The 14,456-nt window shown below is 36.0% G+C and overlaps 1 protein-coding gene across 1 annotated transcript; it reads left to right on the top strand.

Moving 5' to 3' along the window:
• Positions 1-1,188: 1,188 nt before the first annotated feature.
• LOC149165003 (laccase-12-like) lies at positions 1,189-3,703 on the top strand. Its single transcript, XM_089431059.1, has 6 exons — positions 1,189-1,360; positions 1,487-1,638; positions 1,748-1,992; positions 2,092-2,220; positions 2,307-3,254; positions 3,361-3,703. The coding sequence occupies exons 1-6, from the start codon at positions 1,250-1,252 to the stop codon at positions 3,489-3,491; spliced, it is 1,716 nt and encodes a 571-aa protein (XP_089287185.1). The 5' UTR covers positions 1,189-1,249; the 3' UTR covers positions 3,492-3,703.
• Positions 3,704-14,456: the final 10,753 nt, after the last annotated feature.

Raw genomic sequence — 14,456 nt, 5'->3', positions numbered from 1 at the left:
TAAATTCAACATTTTCAAAAACAACTTTAAACTACAGCTTCTAAATTATTATTTTTAAATTCTTTCTCATATCATGTAGCTGTGTCTGTGTTTCAGAGGCATCGGCCAAGGTAGGAGTTTCAAAATCATACGGCCTTCCAAATTGAAGGGTTTCACGGCTCTAATGACTGTGTCGGCAGTTTTGCCTGTAAAATGAACAGGCTTAAAAGATTTATAGTTGTATTTGACAGATAAATTTACGTAACCGTTAACTCACCATCAAATTCCGACATGAGAAAAACGCTGTACCCACATGAAATTGATTTTCATCATTTTTCCAAGGATCACGTGTCTTCAAACTTTCAAAACACTTGCTATCCGTTACGATCGGCGGTCTCTGTATTAGGGTACACGTACATCAGTATCGAGACGTGATATAGATAATCACGTTATTCGTATAAAATTACCAATTTTAAAATAATAAAACAGATAAAACGAGTCTCAATTATTTTTATTTTCCAATTTAAAAAAATAGAACACATTTAACGTGTTTCAATTATGACAATTCTTGGCTAGCTTTGAGGACAAGATATGGATTCCATTCAATCTGAATGAAAGTACAGAATCGCACTCGGTATAACTTTATAATAATTAGTTTCTGTTCCTTTCTCTTTAGTTTTAGAAGGTGGTAAAACCTGTTTTATCCGCGAATGCTATGACTCATCACTGGTGACATAACCCTGCTGGTGGTCCGTAATCGGGAGCAGGCTCTCACTTGCCAGATGCCTCTGGGTTAACCTTTTCCTTACGTCCGATCAAAATTAAATTTTGGTAAAAAATATTAGAATGGGGTTCGATTAGAATGTCTTAAAAATTGGTCAAAAATTATTTTAGAAAAAGCTGTAACCAAAAACACAAAAAGATAGTGAAAACATTTTACTCGTTGAAAAGAAAAAAAAAAAAAAAAGAGGATATCTGCACTTGCAAACTCGTTGATAGGCACAACATGACAATAATGTACTGAACGAGAAAAAGAACAATAATAACGTGTTAATGTTGTACTGACTGCGTGGACACGCCAGCTTTTGTGCTGGCACAATTTCCGCCGCTCTAGATGGAAAATTTAGAAAGTCGAAACTTATACACTGCCCCTTAGGGCTATATATATGCGGTCCCGTTAGCAGAAATATACACTCGTCCTTCCTCCAATATTTATATAGTGGACGATATTCATTAGATATATATACGCATTTACGATATCATTGCAACAATGTCATTGGCATCGCTATGCCCATTTTCAGGCTGGGTTGTTTTTCTAATCGCTTTGATTTCGTATTTGGCTGCCATCACAAATGCAGCAATCGTCAATTATACCTTCATCGTAAGTTTTATTATTCGCTATTTGAAGTTTTATTTTTGCATACCATTAACTTTGTAAAGACAAAGCCCTCTGCATATATGCTGAAGTATAGTATATCCATGATATTTGTTCTTAATGCCTGTACAGATTGAAGCGAAGACAGTTACCAGGCTATGCAAGGAGAATACAATAATCACCGTCAATGGGCAGCTACCAGGTCCAACTATCTATGTCCATGACGGAGACACTGTTATTGTTGAAACTTATAACAAGGCCGAGTACAATGCCACTCTTCACTGGTATGTCTCTGCAACCTTGATAATCATATTTAAGAACATGAACACATGTGATGTTGTTATGGACAAGTTTGATGATACTGATTATGAGAGTTGCTTTTCCATATGTCAGGCATGGAGTGGAGCAGTTGCGTACACCGTGGGCTGATGGACCTGCATATGTTACTCAATGTCCCATTCCACCAGGTGGCCGTTATACATACAGATTCAATATCTCTGGACAAGAAGGAACCGTGTGGTGGCATGCCCATTACTCATGGCTCCGAGCTACGGTGCATGGAGCTTTTGTAATCCTTCCTAAGGAAGGAAGCTCATATCCCTTTTCTAAACCCGATGCCGAAATTCCTATTGTAATAGGTGATGATCTACTCTGAATATTCAATGCACAAAAGTTTATATACCTAATGGGTTTTAATCGTTAATAAATTGATTCAAAGCGATTATGTTATTGAACAGGTGAATGGTGGAACGCTAACCCCATCGCCGTCATAGACGAAGCGGTTCGCACAGGTGGTGCGCCTAATTTATCGGATGCCTTCACCGTAAATGGACAGCCAGGAGATCTGTTTAACTGCTCTACCTCGGGTATCATGTTGTTTCTCTTTCAACCACTTCTGTCGACTTAGATTATAATGACGTTGTAGAAAGTGATGAAGTAATTGTTGACGCAGGAACATTTCGACTCCCTGTAAAAAGCGGAGAAACGTACCTTCTGCGGATCGTGAATGCTGCACTCAATAGCGGGCACTTTTTCAAGATAGCAGGCCACGAATTTACAGTCGTAGCTGTGGATGCTTGTTACACCAAGCCGTACAAAACAGAAGTACTCGTCATTTCTGCAGGCCAGACTACAGATGTTCTTCTCACGGCCAACCAGTCTGTGGGCAGATACTATATGGCCGCCCGAGCGTATCAAAATCAGGCAGCAGGTGATTTCGATAACACCACAACTACTGCCATTGTAGAGTATATTGGAGCTGAAAATTCTACGAGTCCACTTATGCCTAGCCTTCCAGCCTACAACGACACTCAGACAGTCAATATATTTAGCAGCGCACTGAGAAGCCTGGCCTCCCAAGAACACCCAGTGGATGTTCCGCAAACCATAGATGAAAGCCTCATCTCCACAGTTGGACTGGGGTTGCTTCCCTGTGAAACTGGAAACACTTGTCAAGGCCCCAACGGAACGAGGCTGAGTGCAAGTATGAACAACATATCGTATGTAGAGCCCGCGATCTCCCTGCTTCAAGCTTATTACTACAACAAGAGTACCGATGTCTATACGACGGATTTTCCATCAAAACCTGCAGCTAGATTCAACTACACGGGGGACGATATACCCCGAAAATTTTGGACTCCTGACGCCGCAACAAAAGTCAAAGTGCTGGAATACAACTCCACCGTGCAGCTCGTTTTTCAGGCAACAAACATCTTCGTTGCAGAGAACCATCCAATGCATCTTCATGGTTACAACTTTTACGTGGTGGGACAAGGTTCCGGGAACTATAACCCAGTAAAGGACCCGCTTAAATTTAATCTGGTGGATCCTCCACAGCGCAACACAGTAATCGCTCCAGTCAGCGGGTGGGTTGCCATAAGATTCAAAGCTGACAATCCAGGTATATAAAAACTTACCCATCTTTTCTTCAGGAATTCAATTTCATCATATTTAATTCTATTACCATAATAGTATATATGACGAGCAAAGTGTTTTTATGTGGACAGGAATGTGGTTTCTGCACTGCCATTTGGACGACCATTTCACGTGGGGATTGAATATGGTGTTTCTAGTGAAGAACGGTGGCACTCCTTCCTCAACCATAGAGCCCCCTCCTGCAGACCTCCCCGCGTGCTAGGGAATGAAGAAAAGTCACAAGGCCAAAAGGCATCCTGCGGCTGTCATTAGTGCTTACCATTAAATATGATGTTGGTGAAAGTGTTGTATCCGTCATAGTAATAAAATAAATGATGTGTGTCGTTCTAAACAAGCCGTCAATAATTCGGCAAAATTTACCGTTGTATTCATGCGCTTGCTGATTGATTTTCCTTTATATATTTATGGAAAAATATCGTACGATAACTCTCGTTTATATATATATATATATATAGACTTCGGTCAAAATAGGAAAATAATTTCATGTAATCGTAAGATTTAGTTGTTTAGTTCGTATAATCAGTGTTTAAGGTCTTTTTTTAAACCAATACAAAATACAATCTAATTGCAAATTTATTATTAAATTAAAATCTTATAAGATATACTGTTTTAAAATTTAAAATCTAATTGCAAATTTATTATTAAATTATAATCTTATAAAATATACTGTTTTAAAATTTAAATAAGTGGTTTTTTGGGTTTGTATTTTTGGGTTTGATTATTTTTGGGTTATCAAGAAGGTTTTAAAATAAAAAACATTTTTTTTCAATCTTCTGATTTTTTTAGTCTTTTTTATTTTCAAAACATTCGGCATGCTACTAATCTTCCGGAAAACTCAACAAAATTATAGTAAACTACAAATACTTCTCCCCTTATTTTTATCGTAAAAATAATATATTAAAGAATGTTTTAATCGATCTCTTACTTTTTAAAAATATAATAAACCACATCAATATTAATAAATATTAATTTAATATAATTTAAAAATACTATAGACCTAAATTTAAAATCAATATTAATAAACATTAATTTTATATAATTTAAAAATACTATAAATTTAAATTTAAAAGGATTATTTAAATAATTTATTGAAATTTTAGTTTTTAATATCTACATTTTCTTTCTCACTCTATCTTAAAAATATTCAAATACATGTTTAACAATATCAATAGAAATCAATATCAATATTTCTAAAGAATAGAATGAGTAATTTTGTTTATGTATAAAAATTATAAAATTTTTAATCATCGATATGAAAAAATAAAATATATTTAAAATTACATATGAAATAATTTTTTTACTAACAAAATATTTTATTTTATTTATTTATTTTTTTAATATGAATTTGTGCTCTCCTGATATATGGATCCAACTCTGATTTACCAATTTGGATACAAACTAACACTAAAAATAGTCAAAAATTAAGATTTTGTTGGTGGATTGGCTAGTTCAGAAGTTGCTCCCATACTTCACATTTTGAAGTAGTAACTTTCACACAATAAGAAACCATCAACTTAGTAAATTAACACAATAAAATTTTACATTAATTTAAAATTCAGTTTAAATATTTTATTTATTTTTCCACTATTTTACATTAATTTAAAATTTCTTTTTAAGGTAAATCTATCAAAGTTTAACTTTGGCTACATGCATATAACCTATCAATCATGAATAACAAGAAGCTAAAGTGGTGTTGCAAGTTTCAGGAGGATGCTCCATGGAATCTTTGAGGAATGTAGTATTGACAGTCTTCCTCCGTTAGAAAATATTTAGAAGCAACAATTCGCTCACTAGAAAAACTTGCAACAATTTCCTCCAAAGGTTTGCTCAAGTATTGGCATCTCGATTTGGTTGCTTCAATTTATGAAATCTTTCTTATTGCATTGAATTTGGAATTCAAATTTGTGTGATTTGGTTCTTCATCCCTTCCGTGGGCATGATCATTTTGGGTGGCTTATTTTACTCACCAGGATTAATTCCTTCCCTCCCCTAGTTCTCCTCTTCTCCTTCATTCTATCTCTATTATTTTATCTACTATTGTACTTCCCACATCTCCTCTCTCAGTGTTTACCTCTCTCACGCTTTGGTTAACTATTCCTACCCCTCCCCCTAGCTCTACCCACTTGCTTAGTTCTAAAGCCTCTCCTTTTTTTTCCCTTTCACTAGTCTCTCATTTGGTTCTCCCTATTTGTTTCATTCATTTTTGTATGGCTAGGAGATAGTTGTCTTCTCCTAATTGCACTGGCAAATGATGTTGTCCTCGCCTATCATGTCCTTCTGAGTTCAACCCTTCTTTGACCCACCAAACTTGGGCCTAAACATCTACTTGAGTAACCATGGAATGTTATAGGGATATAATCCTTGAAGTAGTTCAAAGAGGCATATTAGATATGGAGGAATATGTTAAAAAATCTAGAATCTATATTCAAGAAAAACATCTGGATTAAGAAACTAGGGATTGGATTCCTAATGTAGGGAATTATGCTAGGGCTAGCAAACTCTTACAGTTGAATTTTAAATGTCTACTATGATATAAAGACTCAATGGGTTGAGTTCTCACTGACAAGGAAAATTCATAATAAGAATTTATTATATGCATGATAGAATTATTTGAGAAAGTTGAGAGGTTCAACAGAAAAGTCATAATCCTTGCCAAGAACTAATAAACCTTGAATTTTCCTCCTAAAAATGACAATGACCCACAACTTCTAGTGCATACAAACACTCTTACATTATGAAGACCAAGTGAGCCAGTCACTTGCAATAGAACCTTTTTTATATTAATTGAGTTGGATGCAATAAAAATTTCCTTGAATCTCATAATTCCTGGTATGAAAGAGCAAAAATGAGGACACTCAATAAATAATAAAATAATAACTACAAAATAAGTCACAAATTGTAAAAATTTATCTCATAAAAGAAAGAAGGTTGTGAAAGATGCTTTAGCGTAAAGATAGATTTCTCCATGTTAGGGTAAGCCATATTGATCATAAATTTTGCATACTTAGTAGATCTTTAAGTGTAAAAGGGACATGAATCTTAATAAATAAGGAACTCATCCTAGTATACCGAGTTGAATTAGTGAAGGAGGTTGAAAAGGTTAAGGAAGCTATAAAGGAAGGAAAATCGAAAATCATTAGAGATAAGAAAATTACTAGGATAGAGACCAAAACTAGAGACATAACATAAAGGTCATATATTATGTTAGATCTTGAGTGAAATTAATACTTTTTAAAGCCAAAACTTGGGAGCAAGATGAGCCTAAGGTCCCTCACATACAGTCAATGTGGAACACGAAATCTCCTATAGGGATAGGAGGAATAACCTATTATATAAAAGAGAATGTGTATGCTCAAACTTGGATTCATAAGGTATACCTTATCAATCAGTACATTTAGATCCAGATCCGTGACACTAATACTAAGAGGATTTATATCAATTTTTCTTATTTCGCAATTATCAATGCTATATTTTATTAAAAACAAATAAAAAAATCCACATAAAATTTCCCTTATTATATCATAAAACAAGATACTCAATGTTTAATGAATGAAAGAAATATCTTCTTGTTAGGAGACTTTAATTCTAGAACCACAACGAACCAAACTACCGTTCTAAGCAATGATCCCAACCCTAATCCTCTTTGGCTAGAACAAGACCTTGCTTTAGCTTGTAGATACAAAAGAATCTCAAAAGGCCTAATTGAGAATTTTTTTGGTACTATGTTAGTCAATATTTGTAGTCCTGAAGACTTTATAATTTGCAATGACATAATCAAGCGGCGATACCCATACCGGGTGACTTTTATTCAAGGGCTTGGCAGTGGTGTTGTGGATTATGTGATATCCGATATCTTTGTTTCCAATTAAATTGTAAAATTTGAACTTTTAAATGACCATGAGACATATTGTTATCATAAGCCTTTAACATTAACTTTAAACTTTCCAATGCACAAAATACATGTGCAAGAGAATTGTGAGAATCAAAGAAACCTACTTTTCAAAGGAAGTAAAATGGATCTCTTCTTAAAATAGTTAAATAGGGATTTACACCTTTTAATTCATAAGGATAACATCAAAACATCTACCATTATTTTACTAGAATCCTTTTTGATTCCATTAGCGAGTTCTGTATCAAGGTGTTATATAAAAGGAATAATATCTAATTGCCAAGCGTAGTATGATAATGATTGTAAAATTACTAGAAAAGTGATTGGGGATGCTCCTAGTGAATCTTTAAACATCGTAAGATAAAAATGTACAAAGTTATTACGAAAAGGAAGAAAATTTACTATAAAAATAGAAGGCAAGGGTAGCTATTTCACACATCTAGATTTGATCCTAGAATGTTTTGGAGGAAAATTCTAATTCACAAAACTAAGGAAAATAATCTTTTTGACTTAAAGAAATGGAATTTCTACCTTAAATTCCTTTATGAATCTCCTAGTGCCATGGACACCATTTTAAATGTCCCTTAGAGGATGATATATTTTCATTGGAGGACATTCATTTTTGGTTTAAGTGGCTTGCTAATGGGAAAGCTAAGGACATTGAATGCTACCATGCCAATTTTTTTTAATCAAATGGTCTATTCTCATCCCTCACATACATAAGCTCTTTAATTTGACAATGAAACAAAGGCTTCCTAAGCCTTGGAAATAGAGACTAATTGTTCCTATCTTTAAAAATGGGTATAAAATCCTTCCCTCTAATGAAAGGATCATTATGATTAGTAATATTTTAGCCAAGATTTATGGAATTATTTTTGAAAATAATATTATGTATTTGGATAGAAATCCATTGTAAAAGAGATAAATACCAATCTAGGTTTCGTAGGTACCATTGAATTATGGACTACCTTGTTACTATTGGGATGACTGCAAAGGAATGTCACAATAATAAAATTTATCTCTTCTGTTGTTTCACTAAGAAAATCTTTTGAAGTTATTTCTCAGATAAAATTGTGTTAGAGGTTGGAAGAGGTAATGGTTCCTCTCTAGTTGAGGGTTATTGTGACAATGTTGTATGAGAATATTATTTCCAAGACTAGGACAACTGAGGGTTAGTTAGAAGAAATTAAATGCAATATTAGAGTCAAGAAAGGGAATAATTTACCTCCTACCCTTTTTGGCATATAATTGATAAGTGAGAAGAGGATTTGGAAGATGTAGGTTGGGTTTGGCCCCATGCTCACTAGCATAGTCATAACCCTTCTCCTTTATGTTGATGATATTGTTATTTTGGTAAGGAAACATCATGGTCATGGAGAGAAACTAAGAATCCTCCATTATTTATGCTTCAATTTGGATATGATTATTAATACTGATAGAGAAGATAATTTTGTTGGGACCTTGAGGAGGAAAAACGCGTAGAACTAGGGTTTGTAGCAGGATTTTGGTGTTGGGTACCATGGAGGGGCTAGAAGTGGGGTGTTCTACTCCCTCCTATAGTCATGTAGTCTCTAATCATTTCAAGAAGCCCATGGAAGTGGAAACCAACTGTACAGAAAGAGGAAAACAGGGAAACAACAGAGCACAAAGGCTGGCAGAAACGCAGGAGGAATTCAAAAGAGAGAAACATATAGGAGTAGACAGTCAGAAAGATGACCCCAGAATTCGGAAAGGACAATTTTAACCAAGGGCTTCCATCATACCCTGAATGGTGTTAAGTGATCCAATGTTATAGGCGCACATGGAGCACATGGCAAGTTATGTAGTGATATGTGGAATTCATGGGGTTATGGCTAATGGAGAAGGCCCTACACGCATGGATAAAGAACCATTGGAAACCTAAGGGAGATATAGATCTGCACCTTGGATCCAAGGGTTTCTTCACAGTTGTGTTTACAAACCTAGAGGATAAGGACATGATGTTTGAAGGAGGACTTTACTTCTATGCGGCTGCGGGTCTCTATATGTGACCATGGGTGATGAACTTCGTCCCGGAGCGAGAAACATTTACTTCGGTGCCAGTATGTATTATTGGCTGCTAGAATCACTAAAAGACACAGGTAATAAACTAGGGTATTTCATAAAAATATTAGAAGCCATACTGTGCAGAAAATATACCACCTTTGCCAGAATATGCTTGGAAATGGACCTTTTTGGGGCTTTTCCAGATGAAATAATTCTAGAAGTGTATGATAAAGATTGGGTGCAGGTAGTGGAATATGAGCATATACCCTTCAGATGTCGCAAATGCCATGAACACGGGCACCTCTTTAGAGACTGCCCTTTAAATAAAATGGAGAGTAGTTTCAAAGCAACCTCAGGTAAAAAGACTGAAAGCTTTACCAAAATGGGAGGCAAAGGAAAAGGAGGGAGAAAGAACAAAAAAAAATCTACGAGGAAAAGCAGCTTAATCATAATAGGTTCAAGATATTAGAAGAAGAATAGGGGGATGAAAGAGCGAAGCAAGTATTAAAGGACAATCTAGTAGAGAAAGAAAAGGATGACAACATGGAGGATAGACCCGACAAAAGCCAATAAAAGGAGGATCATCCCAACACGATGGAACTTGATAGGGACCAAGAGATGACCCCAAGCGAAGTGGGAACGAAGGAATTACCAGAGGAGTGGATTCACTACCTCAAGAGGAATTTAATAGAGTACAATAGCTCTTCCTCTGGAGAACTCAGGCAAAAGGTTCCGGGGTTAAAAGAAACCATGATAGTCAGTATAATGGAGGGGTTAAAACTATGGAGGCAACAGAGGGACAAGATCCCAAGAACCCAGGAAGGAAAAGGGGAAGAAGAAGACAAAATGAGATGCTAATTGACTGTGGAAAACTCATGATCAACTCAGATAAGATGAAAGACCTAACTAGTTACTCATTTACAAATCTTTCTTAATGAAGCTCACAACATGGAATATTAGGGTTCTAGGAAGTAAAAGGAAACAATGAAATCTAAGCAATAGAATGAAGGAAGAAAAACCAGATTTGGTATTTATGTAGGAAACAAAATGTTTTATAGAAAAAATAAGAGAGATACATAGAAAGTGGCTTATTAAGTATGAATATCTAGAAGTTAAAGCAGACAATGCAGCAGGAGGAATTCTGTTGGGTCCCTATAATACTAGTGATTACCCCATTACTATTGTAGTTATACCCCTTATTTATATTGTTGTGCCCCTATTACCCCCATATTGTTATTTATGTGCCCCATAGAATCCCTCTATTGTTATTTTTGTGGCTTTACATTATTATTGTTAGGTCGGCTGGATTATATTGTGACTCCTTAGACTCCTATATATAGAAAGGAGGTTTTGTCATTTGTATCATCCAAGAATTGTTCATTTATGTAATGTAAAGGAGGTTGCCCCCTCGAAGAGGCTGAATTCTAAGGCGTTGATCTATCTTTTCTATCTTTTCTTGAGCTGGTTTCATAACATTTGGTATCAGAGATTTGGATTCTAGGGTTTCACTGCTCCAAACAGGTCATCGTGGAATTTTCGCTATAACTTTGTTTCTGTGACATTTCAGAAGTCGAAAAAAAAACCCATTTGAGAAGAATTGGTGCTGAACCTTGGGTCCAAATTTCAGAGCTTTTCGCGCGATATTTTCGGAGATATGATCTGAGGAAGTTGGCCTTTTTGCAGACTCCTTAATTACATTCAAAACAGGTGACCTGGGGAAAATCGTCATAACTCTCTCTTTGAGGATCGGATTGAAATTTCGTAAAAAGGTACAGAAAGAGGACAGATGTTAGTTTCTTGTGTGTGTGTTTCAGATTCAAATATTGAAACAGTGACTCGTGGCACGTCGTACAAGTTTGATCTACTGAACCAGTCTAAAAGCAAGTCACTGTGGGAGATTTCACATAACTCTTCCTTGGAGAATCCAATTTGGCTCAGGCTTGTGGCATTGGAAAGAGGACGCAGAAGGCTACTACAAGTAGCAATTTCAGAACTGGATGATCCGAAATTACAGAGATACATCAGATTCAATATCAGGCTTCTATAAAGTGAAAAAAGGTGTGTAGTTTTTTTTTAAATTTTTGTGTAAGCTTGGTTTAACGGAATTCAAAGGGCATAGTAAAGCATTATTATCGGTAACTGATGCCCCGAGGAAAGAAAATGCAAACACCTAGTAAGGAACCTGAAAGCTCTAGCATGACTCATGAAGAAGAAGAAGAAATGCTACATGATATATCAAAATTACAAGAACAAGTCCAACAAATGTCACGCTCACAAAAGCTAACAGAAGCTAAGATAAGTGGCGTGGAATATAAGATAAAGGGCATGGAAGCTAAGATGGATGATTCGAAGACAGATTTGAAGAGAGACATGGAATATTTGAAGATAGATTTGAAGACAGATATGGAAGAATTGAAGAAGTTGCTACAAGAAAGGGGCACTAATGGTGAAAAGGTAGTAAAGGAAACTCATGATGAGAACAAAAGAAATGTTAATCATGATACCATAGACGCTAATGTTGGATCGAAGAATCACCATATTCCAAAAATCGATATGAGGAAGTTTGATGGCAAGGATCCCGCTACATGGATATTACAGATGGAGCAATTCTTCGATCTCAATAATGTGCAAAACGCACAAAAGGTATGTATGGCAACTGTATATTTGGAACCAAATCAGTTTGTATGGTATCAATGGCTTTGCTCTCGTAAACAATTTATCACTTGGGCAATTTTTACGGAAGAATTGATAGCACATTATGAAGATACAAAAAGCAACACTTTTTTTAGCCAATTGATAAGTCTCAAACAAAAGGGTTCAGTAATGGAGCACATTGAGGAGTTCCAAAAATTGAACATAAGGGTAAAAGATATTCCAGAGGAGCATAGGATTGATGTGTTCATAGGGTCTTTAAAGGATAATATCCAACATGATGTTCGCCTTTGGGAACCGGATTCATTAGAGAAGGCATTCAGGTTGGCAAGAAAAATGGAAAGCAAAATTATGGCAACCAGGAAGCATACCACTCACAACTATAAAGACGGAAGTGTTTTTGCCCCTAGTCTTCCACAACCTATAAGGTTGACACCACAACAATTGGAAGAAAAAAGAGCAAAAGGGCTTTGTTATAGTTGTGATAGCAAATACACTAAAGGTCATAAGTGTGCTGAGAAGAAATTATTCTACATAGATTGTGAAGAGGAAGAAGAAAAGGAGCAAGAAAGGTCAAAAGAAGAAGATATACTCCAGGAACAAAGCCTAGATGAAGAACTAATAAATCCGACCATATCTTGTAATGCATTGGCGGGAATTACCACTCCTCAAACCATCAAGATAGAAGGACAAATCAAGAAGAAAAAGGTAATAGTGTTGATTGATTCAGGAAGCACCCACAATTTTATTCATTGTAGGGTAGCAAAAGAATTGAATTGCTTCCTATATCCAGCACCAGAGTGTCAAGTGATGATTGCAAATGGAGGAACAATAAATTGCTCTGGAAAGTGCCATAATATCAAGCTATCCATGGGAGAATATGTATTGACTAGCCCAATGCTTTCCATTCCAATGGGAGGTGCGGATGTTGTACTAGGAGTCCAATGGCTACAATCCTTGGGTACAATAGCTTTTAATTTTCAAGAACTTTTCATCAAATTTTCTATGGAAGGAAAGGAAGTTGAATTACGGGGTATTGCAGGGAAACCAGGAAAGATAATCAACTCTCATGGTATGACAAAGCTTCTAAAAAAGGAGCAAAGAGGTGTAATTGCACAATTATGCTCGCTAGATGTTTCCACATTGGAATCATCTATTTCTCCAGATCTCCAAAAAGTCTTGGACAATCATTCCAAGGTATTTGAGACTCCCAAGGGTCTCCCACCTATGCGTGATCATGATCATGCTATTCATCTGATTCCAGGAAGTGTTCCTCCAAACATCAGGCCGTACAGATATCCCTATGTCCAAAAAAGTGAAATTGAACGTATGGTTGCAGAAATGCTAGAGGCTGGTATAATCCAACCGAGTCACAGTTCTTTCTCAGCTCCAGTAGTATTGGTGCACAAGAAGGATGGATCATGGCGCATGTTTCCAGATTATAGGGAGCTTAACAAGCTCACTATTAAAGATAAGTTCCCCATTCCTATTATTGATGAATTACTGGATGAATTGCATGGATCAATTTACTTCACCAAGTTGGATCTTCGTTCGGGATATCATCAAATCAGAATGAAGATTGAAGACATTCCAAAAACGACATTTAGAACTCATAAGGGTCATTATGAATTTTTGGTCATGCCTTTTGGCCTTACCAATGCACCTTCAACATTTCAAGGTTTGATGAATTCAATTTTCAAACCATTCCTTAGAAAATTTGTGCTAGTATTTTTTGATGATATACTAATCTACAACAAGTCTTGGAAGGATCATGTTGAACATGTTGACAGGGTGCTACAACTATTGGAGGAGAAACAATTATATGCAAAAAGATCCAAATGTTTCTTTGGAGTCCAGGAGGTGGAATATTTGGGTCATATTGTATCTCATGAAGGAGTTAAGGTAGATCCTAGCAAAATTAAAGCCATTAAGGAATGGAAAATCCCCACATCCATAAAGCATCAACGAGGATTTCTTGGGTTGACAGGGTATTATCGCAAGTTTGTTAAGAATTATGGGAGAATAACAGCACCTCTAAAAACATTATTGAAGAAAGATTCATTTTCATGGACTCCGGAAGCAACAAAGGCCTTTGAACATCTTAAAGAGGCAATGTGCCAAGCACCGGTCTTAGCTACACCGGACTTCACAAAAACCTTTATTGTGGAATGTGATGCTTCAGGAAATGGAATTGGTGCTGTTCTAATGAAAGATGAAAGACCCATTGCTTTTGAAAGCCGTCCAATCAAGGGAAAGTTTTTAAGAAAAGCTATTTATGAGAAGGAAATGTTGGCAATACTCCATGCACTTAAGAAATGGCGACCCTACCTAATGGGAAGACACTTCAAGGTAAAAACGGATCATGATAGCCTTAAATACTTTTTAGAACAAAGATTATCCTTTGAAGAGCAACAAAAGTGGGTCACAAAGATGTTGGGTTATGACTTTGAAATCATCTACAAAAAAGGGAAGCAAAATGTGGTGGCAGATGCACTCTCAAGAAAGGATGAGGATGTGGAAGCATTGTTGTGTGCCATTTATATTATCCAACCAGATTGGTTAAACGAAGCAAGGGAGGAATGGAAGAATGACGAAGAAGTG

The sequence above is a fragment of the Pinus tabuliformis genome, chromosome 5_1, assembly GCF_031772625.1.
Source record: "Pinus tabuliformis cultivar Carrire ecotype Pingquan chromosome 5_1, CPIR1, whole genome shotgun sequence".
Lineage (NCBI taxonomy): Eukaryota > Viridiplantae > Streptophyta > Pinopsida > Pinales > Pinaceae > Pinus > Pinus tabuliformis.
The sequence above is the reverse complement of the archived record's forward strand: the minus strand, read 5'-3'. Positions and strand labels throughout refer to the sequence as shown.

Coding starts and splice junctions, on each gene's coding strand:
- LOC149165003 (XM_089431059.1), top strand. CDS start 1,250: ATGTCATTGGCATCGCTATGCCCATTTTCAGGCTGGGTTGTTTTTCTA. Junction 1,361..1,486: donor TCGTCAATTATACCTTCATC/GTAAGTTTTATT, acceptor ATGCCTGTACAG/ATTGAAGCGAAGACAGTTAC. Junction 1,639..1,747: donor TACAATGCCACTCTTCACTG/GTATGTCTCTGC, acceptor TCCATATGTCAG/GCATGGAGTGGAGCAGTTGC.